Source organism: Penicillium maclennaniae (assembly GCF_028827695.1).
Source record: "Penicillium maclennaniae strain IBT 15551 chromosome Unknown utg000001l:1.0-3280838.0:1.0-3283122.0, whole genome shotgun sequence".
NCBI lineage: Eukaryota > Fungi > Ascomycota > Eurotiomycetes > Eurotiales > Aspergillaceae > Penicillium > Penicillium maclennaniae.
In genome coordinates this window covers 1,931,609-1,942,138 of record NW_026623213.1, presented here as the reverse complement: position 1 = coordinate 1,942,138, position 10,530 = coordinate 1,931,609, and the positions used below count along the sequence as shown (strand labels likewise).

At 51.4% G+C, this 10,530-nt stretch overlaps 4 protein-coding genes across 4 annotated transcripts; 2 read left to right on the top strand and 2 right to left on the bottom strand.

The window, feature by feature from the left end:
- Positions 1–127: 127 nt before the first annotated feature.
- N7477_000752 (60S ribosomal protein eL34) lies at positions 128–888 on the top strand (the record flags this gene model as incomplete). Its single annotated transcript, XM_056962415.1, has 4 exons — positions 128–151; positions 210–223; positions 350–473; positions 697–888. 4 exons carry the CDS (start codon positions 128–130, stop codon positions 886–888), a joined length of 354 nt encoding a protein of 117 aa, XP_056827418.1.
- A 4,901-nt stretch (positions 889–5,789) lies between these two features.
- On the bottom strand, positions 5,790–6,954 carry N7477_000751 (forkhead box transcription factor; the record flags this gene model as incomplete). The annotated part of the gene is made up of 2 exons (XM_056962414.1): positions 5,790–6,383; positions 6,499–6,954. The coding sequence occupies 2 exons, from the start codon at positions 6,952–6,954 to the stop codon at positions 5,790–5,792; spliced, it is 1,050 nt and encodes a 349-aa protein (XP_056827417.1).
- Positions 6,955–7,959: 1,005 nt separating this feature from the next.
- Positions 7,960–8,250, top strand: N7477_000750 (uncharacterized protein; the record flags this gene model as incomplete). Its single annotated transcript, XM_056962413.1, has 1 exon — positions 7,960–8,250. One exon carries the CDS (start codon positions 7,960–7,962, stop codon positions 8,248–8,250), a length of 291 nt encoding a protein of 96 aa, XP_056827416.1.
- Positions 8,251–8,559: 309 nt separating this feature from the next.
- On the bottom strand, positions 8,560–10,445 carry N7477_000749 (splicing factor cactin; the record flags this gene model as incomplete). The annotated part of the gene is made up of 5 exons (XM_056962412.1): positions 8,560–8,577; positions 8,632–8,664; positions 8,727–9,356; positions 9,414–9,887; positions 9,951–10,445. The coding sequence occupies 5 exons, from the start codon at positions 10,443–10,445 to the stop codon at positions 8,560–8,562; spliced, it is 1,650 nt and encodes a 549-aa protein (XP_056827415.1).
- Positions 10,446–10,530: the final 85 nt, after the last annotated feature.

The following is a 10,530-nucleotide window of genomic DNA, read 5'->3' as shown; positions in this document are numbered from 1 at the left end:
GGTTAGCGCCACCTCGCCAAATGTGCGCTAGAGCGAAACCCACACAAACCCGCGCAACTTGAACATTTTACCGTTCACAACCCGACGACGACAACGCCCTTGACCACCGAGGTTCACCACAGTCAAAATGCCCAACAACAGATTGACCTTCGTAAGTGCTATTGCAACAACATCTACCAATTTTGCTGAATGCTGACCCTCTTCTCCAGCGCCGCCGGAACCCGTACGTGAAAAAAAATTCCCTCCCCTCGAGCAATGCTTCTTGAACGCTTGATTCGACCCGACTACGACCGGATGAGACGAGCTCTAGGATTTTCAGAACGACGTATTGACGAATGATCCCCGATAGGTACAACACGCGGTCCAACAAGGTTCGCATCATCAAGACTCCCGGTGGTGAGCTCCGATACCTTCACCTGAAGAAGAAGGGCACTGCTCCCAAGTGCGGTGACTGTGGCATCAAGCTCCCTGGCGTGAGTGCCCCCCTGAGTTGATTTTTTTTTGGGTTGTGTGTGCGTTGTGTGCGGGTATGGTGGTCGTGGGGTGGACAAACTGAAGGGTCATGAAAATTTCGAGAATCGCCTTGGACGCACCGACATGACCCGAATAACCAAAACCGAACACAACCACTGCACAATCTTCGATTCAAACAAAAAAAAAAAAGACCTCAACGAACTAATCACGGTGATCGCACAGATTCCCGCCCTCCGCCCCCGCGAGTATGCTCAGATCTCCCGCCCCAAGAAGAACGTCAGCCGTGCCTATGGTGGCTCTCGCTGCGCCGGTTGCGTCAAGGACCGCATTGTCCGCGCCTTCCTGATTGAGGAGCAGAAGATCGTCAAGAAGGTTCTCAAGGAGTCCCAGGAGAAGGCCGCTGGCAAGCGCTAAGCAACGTCTGTTTCGTCGGTGTTGGTCTTTTTGGGGAGCGAACGTTACGGAAAAACGGTGGGAACGGTTCTTCAGAATCTAGAAAAAAGGATGACCAGGAACCGCTAGCACGCGAGTCCATGATGGATCGTGGGCTATGCAAATGAAACCCAAATTTACTATCTTCATGAGATTCCCATGGACGTCTTCTTTGACTCGAGTATTTCTTTTCGCCAATTGCCTTGGGCTGACATTGCCACACATAACGATACGGCGGGTGTGTAAGGACCTTGTTGCCAATTATATCAAAGTCCATAGACTGTAGCTGCTCGTCTTTCATTCCCCTCGGCCCCGGTAGGTCAGCTGCTGGACTATCACTCCAGTGCCACTCAAGAGGACATCTACTACGTCAACCCGGTGGTCGTGCCGCCGCATGCTGTCCCAGATCTAGTGTCCGACCAAAGAGTCTTGGGGTCCTATCCTCACGTCAGCGACCAGGCCACGCGAAGCAGTACATTTTGAATGTTTCGTGCACAACCAGGGCCGCACCATATCTTTCTGTGAGTGCTTGGCTGAGGATCAGCCAGCACAACTTCATCGCCAGACCGCTAGAATACGAACCCTCGGCAGTCGCAGCTAGATAATTTCAATGAGAGGGTATATTGCCGCATATTATTACCCGGGACATGGCTTCGATTACTGGTAGGAACCGGTATTCCATCCAAGGACCCCTTGCTCCGAGCTTCGCATGTTGCATATTGTCATCTGGGCTACACATAGGTGTAGATTGAAGGCCAAGTCCCCCTGGAAGAGACACCCTGGGCCGTTTCATTCCTGAGGGCTTGGGCCATTTAGACTCTGAGCGTCTGGGTATCTGGTGATTCTCGGACGTCGACGGCGAGGCTCGCTTGAAGCTACCTGAGGTCTGAGCTCTGACTTTGGCCCGATCACCACCTGGGCCATGTTGATTTGCCAAAGTGACAGAACACGCGGCGGGCGGGCCGTGGTTCGCAGTATGCATGATATCATTACTCATTGGAAGGGTCGCGAAGATAGGTATACTGCTATTCCAAGTGTCGGGAATCTCGAGAGGCGGACGATGACATGTTTACTTCACTAGGGAGGCTACATACCTCTACGGCTTCCTTGGTGGATCCAGCATCTGAGAAAGGAGTTAAGAGATTTCATTGATCGATTCAGAGATCTTATCGAAACCCGATGAGATGTATTGCTGTACATTGCTCTACGGGGAACGATTAAATTTCGATGGAGTCCCTGAAATGTATATATCCAGGTCCCACACGAGGGTGACGCGTAGCTAGTCGATGGATACTCTTGGAACCATGCATCAACTAATTAGACGCAGAAGCACTGCCTTTTTCTGACCTTTGGTAGGTTCAAGACATGAAGCCATCATTTCTCTCCGCACCTATGCGGCGAGCCTGTCGATTCTTCGCCGAACTGCCCCTTCAGGAAGGAGACGAATGCTTGGCACGCACCTGGCCTGCAGATGCACATGACCGAATGGACCGGGAATCTGCGAGAGCGAGGACATGAACAAAGAAAAACATCGTAGGTAGACTAACTATCGAACAAGGCAATCCGGCAAGGGGCTAAAACCAAAAAAAAAAAAAGGATCTAGAGGCTATACCGGGACGACCCGTGGCACCTGCACGTTTATTATATTACGCAAAGGTTCTATGATGTCGGGCTTGGAACTCCGGCACCACGAATCATGTTGTATCGACAGCAGATATGGCCGCAATTAATAAAAATGAGAGTCCCAACGAACAAGATGCATTATCGAGGTATGACCCGAAATGAACGGTTCTTACCACCTTAGCTCACTTTGCGAGCCGAGATCTCAAAAGTCATCGGCAAGAGCACCAATGACAAGTGTTCCATGCACTTGCCGAGGATATCTGGAGCTAAGGTACGTCCCGGGTCGATCTACGTACGTGGCAGCCGATGAACCTTTGGATTCATCCGTCACCACCCGTCAGCCGCGTCGGCCCTCGACTGGCGTCGAATAGATCGAGATGGCAGGATCGACATGCTCTCCGGCCGTTGCTTTTCCCTGTTCAGCCAAGTCCTCTCTTCCCATTTCTTTGTTTCTTTGTCGTCTCCACTTAGAGCTGCCACTCTCACGAACCATGCCAAGGAGCGGTCAGAGCATACCATCCTATGGTTCGGATGATTCCCCGGTTGCAGCCCACTTCGCGCGCTCGGGACGGGAGTCTGAGCGCAAAAGGGACACAATGCACTAATGACAGCTGTCAGAGCGCCAATCCTAATCCCATTTACACGCTCAACGGTCGCCGTCCAGGTTCTGGTTCTGCGTCTCTTCGGGCCAGGGCGCAAGGCCTGTGTCAGTGTGAAAGGATAAGGGTCTCGGAAACAATGCACAGGATTATACTCCCGATTTATTACTATGCCAAAATGGCATTCACCCCATCCGATTTTAAGCTAGAAGTCGAATCCCTGCTTAGAGGTGCTCGACCCTGCCTGCATCCCCGTCGGCTACGACTTAGTTAGCCTTACGAGAAATAAACAACTTACAGGTGGGGATGTCCCCACCGCGATCTTCACCCAAATCCCTCCACAAAATTCGGATGAGGTTCGCTCAACCTGTTGCTTCTGCTATCAAAGTGATAGATCATTCTTCCGGAATCCAGCCGAATAGTGCCTGCACCTGGATCGATTAGGAGGTGGCAGGTTCGTGACAGGCGTTGACGCACACACTATTGATGCTAGCTATCAATAGCCCAGCACGGAGTGACGTGCCTGTGTCTTCAGGAGTGGCGCCGAATTACACCGAATCATAGAGCTGCAAATGGCGAGAGAAGCAGGATAGCAGCAGACTACCGGCATCGACCGAAAAACAAATTGGAAGAAATAGATGTGCGGCGTTAAAACTACATCGCACCTGACCTCGATTGCTCTCAGTGGTTTAAAAAGCTTGTACGACAGGAATAAAAACAGGATTCTACCTAGATGAAATAGGTATAGAAATGTCAATCTAGGGCTGGTGGAGCTAGATCCAAAGAGTTCTTCTGTGGCTTCCAAGGATCACCAGTTCGATGATCAATGCATTGCATCGGATTTGCAGTCGGATATCGTAGCCCCCCGATAGTATGTAGCACAGCCAAAAAGCAATCTCACGGAGACCCATGGACCGAGTACTCCGTAAGACAGGAAACTTTCAGAAATTCCACAAAAACAAGACCTTGCGGATTTCAGTCTGTCAGACAGCTGAAGCTTCATTAAAACGGATGAAGCAGATACAAAGACCTGAGACAAGTCATGGGGAAATAACCAGCGAATCTCATTTTTACTCTGGAGAAATTTCTACAAATTAACAGAGCCTGCAGGCCGAGGTTGCTGGCAGGGCAGCGTGAAGGGAAAAAGGAAAATAGAAAAGAAGAAAAACAAAAAAGAAAACAGAAAACAGAAAAGCGCCAGAAAGCAGCGCTTGGGAAGATTGCGGGTGGTCTGCAGCTGTCACCTTTGCAGAGGTAATGGTGCACGGATACCTACTACGCCCATGCTGAGGAGATAGCACATTCCCAAGTGGGTTTATGGAGGTAAAGGGATCATATACCGAAACCAAAACCCATGCTAGGAAGCAGCAGGGAACTTTGGGTCGGCCCAGCTTCGGAATCAATCGCCTAAGAAATTGAAGCCCCTCGCCCGTTCCCCCTTCACCCCCCCTGATAGCCTATTATGTATCACGATCTTGGTCATCTCAATGGGAAACAGGGGTATGCGGTCAAATGCACTGACCCCTTATAGCACAGCTGACAGTATAGATCTCATTAACGCACGGTCTCGACGCTATAGAGCATCATGATCATCCCAAACCTTCATTCACAGCCAACGGAAGACGAGGCGGGAACAAGGGAGGGGGACGGGACGATGTAGATCTTCTTGAACAGACCCACTCGTCGCTTGTGATCGCCAAAATTTCTCTCTCTCTCTCTCCACGCGATAGGTTTGTAGTGGAGGCCTCCCCCCGGGAAAGGGGGGGCCGATCCTATCTAACAGTGGCCCGGTGCCCCGGGAGACTATAGATCGTGCAGTTCTGCCATCTGCCCCACCGACGAGCGTGGGTCCCGAGACCGAGAGATCTCTACCAAAGAGGTAAAAACTGCGAACCACAATTTGATGGGGGAATTATGCAACAGTGCGGGCTGATACAGGCCTTGTCCGCATCTGCAGGACCTCGGGGTGCAGGGATTCGCCAAGGCGAAGGCGACTCTGCAGTAGCCTCTTTGGGAGCCAGGCTAGAGATGAGGGAGACAGAACATTCACGATGATGCTCCTTTGATTGGATACAATGGACGAACTCCGCTTCTCGTGAACGTACAGTACAGGACATGTTGTACACGGTGGCAAGCGCTGGCTCCACCTGGAACGGCTTCCGCGCTACCGGCTCAAGAGATCTACAGATATGCGGCTACTGTAACGATCTTTCCGGCCATCGTGCCCAATTGAAAATGTGAGTCTCGTTGGAAATTGTGAAGCTAAGCGATATGACAGCCCCGAATGATGAACTTGGAGAAGTGACTCGTTCACAAGGGTTCACGTTGTTGACCTATAATACACGCTGCTTTGCAAACAAAAAATTAGAACGAAAAAGCAAAAACAGAAGTACAAAATGCAAGTGCCATGCAGGTATTGCCTCTAGTTAATTGGGACCCAAATCGCTCTGCCAAATGGATATTAGAAATCCAAGAAGATATCCACACGAAAAAAAAAATTTGAAAATACCCAGTTAGAAGTGAACAAGACAATGATGCATGTTGATGCATGTCAAACAAAGCTTTTTTCTCCGTTCCTAACGCCAGCTCCTCTCTCCCTCTCCCTTTTCTCCCCCCCTATTTTCAGTCCCGCTTCTGTGCCCTTCCGCAGAAATGAAGATCTCATCGCCTTCCGAGGCCTGCTATCAACCTGTTATGGGGCCCCGAGACGGGGTACCAGCCACCGATATGCTCGAGGTCGAGCGGTCCGTAGCTCGGTACCGGTCCCACGACATCGTAGAATATTGAGTTCTTGCCAAGTGGGGAGCTCGTGCAGCCAATCACTTTGGAGTAGTCGAACTCCTCTTTAACAGGGCTCTCGCTGGGGGGCAGGCCACTGTAGACTTGCTCCAATTGATAAAGTAGTGCGCCTCCAAAAGGTGGTGTAAGCAGAGCGGACGCGGGATCATTCGATGGCTGAGGCTGAGGTTGCTGTGTTCGACTTTGCGTTGGCGAAGGGAATTGCCGCTCCCTGTCCCGCTCGCGCTGAACTAGGTGGCGTGTCCTAGCCGCATTTTTCGCCGCCTTTCCTCCCTTGGAGCCTGAGCGCTGACGCCCGGGATATGCGGAGCTGGAGCTTGTGGCCTTGCGGTGATTCGACTTGCGATACCGCGTAGTGGATTCCACATTACCCCGGTCGATGGCATCTTGAGTCAAAGCCCACAAGTTCTGCGGCTTCTTCCTCGTGCACCCCTCAATTTTACTGGCTTCAAATCCCTAATACGGAAATGCCTGTCAGTAAAGCGCACTAAACTGGGCGAGTAGAAAATGATGTGCAATTGGTTAGAAACCGGCAATGGGGGCACGGAAGCGCTAGGAGCGAGGGTCGTACTTTATTCATGGACAGATTATGGCGAATGCTGTTCTGCCAGCCTTTGCTGTTGTCTCTGCCCTTGCTGGTATTTTTCATGAACCAGTCGTAGATTTGTTGAAGCGACAATTTATGGCCGTCGGCCTCTTTCAGGGCTCTGTAGATAAGTTTCGAGTAGGGCTCTGCATTATGATCTCCTTCGCTTTGGTCACCAAGGCTGGCTCGGGGCGAGTTGCTGTCAGCAACCGTACTGGAAGCAGTGGGACCCATGCTGTTCATGGACATTGTTGACGATGACTGTTGAGAGGAAATTGAGACGGGTGGTGACGGTGGGGTGCTTCTCAAGGCTAGAGAATCCCTCTCGGATGTTTCCAACTGCACCGGGTGGCGATAACAGGAATCACGAGCAAAGTAGAAGGATGTGGCAGGATCAGACGACCAATCCAGAAGATCGTCACTATGGGGATCTCTCGACATTCGACATTTTGACTGGACCATACTGTCTCGTAAGAGGCCTATAGAAAGGGTTGAAGGATGAGGGGTCGAATTGAGGGAACAAAGATGGAAATTCTCAGGCTGGGAAGTTTCGGCCCCAAGAGCGCGCGACTTGGTGCTACCCTCATGTGGTTCTAGCGAAGTGGCGCACCATGATGAACTGTTATACCCGGGATGTTGAAGGGGTGCCATGGATTCCGACACCGGGTTAGATCTGAATACCGCCCAGTTCTCACAACCTGAGTGCCAGGGGTTGTAAAACTGTGAGGCGTTCATCTGGAACGGCTCAAAACCGAGAGACTGCGTTTGTCCTGAGCAATGATACTCGTGCTCTCGCTGGTCAGTTGGGATCTGAGCCAGGTTGAAGTGATCTGATGGAAGCGAAGACTCCATTTTGACACCATGGGGTCTCTCCATTCTTGAAAGCAAGGACGTTGTGAGAAACTTTGACGTGCACTTGAACTGAAGGAAGAATAAGAGAAGAGTAATCGCAGGCGAAAGTCAAAAGGGGCAAGGTCAACGTAGAAGTAACCAGGATGCCCGTCGTGACTGTCGCCATACACATACATTGGAGCTGTACACTCTTGATTTTCTGTTTCTCTCTATAATTCTTTTTAGGCCATTTTGGCCACCACATTCAATCAGGCATATGGTCCATTCTACTGCGAGAATCCGTGCGGCAGGCAAACACACATGCGTGAGTCGGTGTGGGCCATGGCTCATCGATACAAGAAGACGCGCTGGAGAGGGAGACTGGGGCTGCTCTAGCGCCACTACTATCAAGCCCGTGTGGAACGGGAGTTCATCTTACAAACGTCGGCCAATGATCTCACAGGCGGTCCAGGCGGCTCTACCCGGTGCTACAGCAGTGTTGGATGGGTCTGAGAGGCCTTCCAGTTCCGCCACTTTCTATCCTTGGAGGCACTAATCGAGAAAGGTGGAAGGCTGGAGGCGGCTGCCTGCAGACCCAGTCGGCCATTCGCCGTCATGGAGCGGACCTTCTGGAAGTTGACAAGGTCAACAGGAGGTCAACCGGAGGTCAACAGTCTCTCTAGCCGAGCTTTCTCTTCCTGGACTGCATTCAGCCAGCCCGGAGTCATGTATATGCTGCAGCTGCAGGCTCGTGGTGTCACCAGAACGGACTTCAATGACCGCCGTTCCGTAGGAAGCATGCTGATCCCCGTCATTGGGGCATGGTGGGTCAAAGTACTGTTTTCGAGGAACGTTCTGGATGTCTTGCACTGCGGTGCAGCATCATGGTGGATGGCCGAGCCATGATGCGAGGAGAAGTGCAGAAACAAAAATCGGCGGTTAAATTAGGCATTTGACACTTGAGGGATTCGAACCACTGTGGCTCCACACGGGGACTGTGCTGAAAGTTCGCGGGCTCTGCGAGATCGTTTTTTTTTCTGCGATGTGGAGAACTTTTCCAGCCAAACCAGTGGTGGGGAGTATTGGTTCACAAGGTGTTAGGGTGTAAGCTGTCTGGAAAATACACCACGACCAACTTTGCCTGCATACACCACACTACATCCAACCCAAATCCCGATATAACGCCCATGTGGAAAATGACGCGTCGCGCAGGTCTTACTTCCGGTAATAGATCTGAGACAACTTGTCAGTCATATTCTTCATACCCTATCGAGGCATTCAACTTACCCGTTTGAATTGGAAGTGGAGCTGCAGAATGCCCTGTAAAACCACGTCAGAACCCTCCTTGGATGCGGGGGTATGGATACCATTATGGGACATACTTTGTCGAATGTGCTCTTGAAGCCGCGCTCGCGCTTCGCACTATAGTCCCATTCTTTGTCAACAATTCGGAAGGCGATGTCCTCGTACGGTGCCCCGGCCATAAATCGGATCAGACAAGTATCTTCCTCTCCGGCCGCGGCAAAGGACTGTCCACGCTTGCGGCCGCCTTCTCGCTCAATGCGATAAGTTGGGGCCTTAGCCTTATCAATCAAGTCGGGGTAGAAGATGTTGAACTTGTAACCCTGCACGACCTTGGGGGGCGGATTATCATGGTCGTAGTGGGTCTGGTTGTACTTGTTCCATTCGTAGCCCATTTGCACTCGGTTGAAGTAGCGAGGTTTACGGGGGCGGTATTTGCTGGCCCACTGGGCTTGCGAAGGCGTGGTCACGGCCTCTTCACCGGTAAAGATCTCTTCGTTCTCGCTGACGCCCTTGGCCAATTCTCGTTCATACAATGCCTTTGTCGCCTGCGAGAAGTCATCATTGGGAAGAGAAGAAAATCGACTGGAAACAGCCGGGGTAGCGGAGCTGCTTGGAACTGAATTGATTAAGGTCGTGGCTGTCTTTTCAGCAGATCGCTGTCGCAGAGGAACGTAGCCCATGCGGAGGATCTTCTGCCGTTCACGAGCCTGTTACATTGGTCAGCAATGAAAGTTTCAAGCCCTGGGACAGACCAAGGTACGTACAACTTGACGAAGGAATGCAGACTCATCCATGATTTCTAGTCCTTTGTCTTCAGGCCGAACCTGAAGCAACGGATCGGGATCCAACCCCTTGAATTCCGCTGAAAATGTAGAATTTAGCTGCTGCTCATCGGTATAAAGTGGTGCCAAGGGGGCCAGCTTTTCCCGAATCGATTCTGCTTCCTCTCTTTGTTGTTTTCTTAGATCGCGAATTCGTTCGTCAATAACGGCCTGGTAGACATTGCGCAGCCTTGCACGCGCCTTCCACACGGTCAAGCTGCGCAACAGCTCCTCCCAATAATCCGTATCGATAGGCTCGTTTGAATTCAATTTTCTCTTGACCTGAACTTCCAGCGTCTTGAGTTGTTCATATGTCTTTGGGCTCAAGAGCTTGTTGATATCAGCGGCGACAGAGCTGAGAGCACGGCCTTCGGGTGCAGAGGTTTTCTGGCGGTCTCGACAAATGACTTTCATCGTCTGTAGCAAGAACATGGTTAGCGAGGTACTAGAATAAAGCCAAAGGAAGGTTTAAAATCATACCTGCCAAAAGTCCCGATTCTGCGCATTTGTCTCCAGCTCGACAAACGTGTCAATTTCGCTCTCCAGATCCTGTAGCTCTTTCTGAGAAAGTCCCTCAAAGACACCATCCGGGTCCACCACATCGAGCTCAGAATCCGCGATTTCGTCGTCTAAAGGGTTGCGTGTGGGATCAATGAAGCGTAGGGTCACCGTCAGCCAGTCAATGGGCTTTGCGCGTCCTTCCTTCACACGAATCTCGGCCTTCTTCTTAGCCTGTTTCAGCACGAAGACATCCTCCTGCGACACCCATTCCCGCGCTTGCTCATCCTCCTGGAGCTGGTTGATCCGCATTTGATCGCGTGTGTTGCGAGGTTGCTGCGGTCTCCGATCTGAGTCCCTTCTGTCGCGCCATTCTCTGTCGTCATCACGGGGACGGTTCTGGGGTTGACGCCAGGATGAAGGGGATCGCGATCGGCTGCGCCCCGGGCCCGATCGATCGGGGAATCGCGACGACATATCTTAGAATATGAGATATTCTCGATGTCTCCTGTCTGCGAAATGAAGAGATGCAAGTAGAACGCGTGAAGGCGTGAGGTTGACA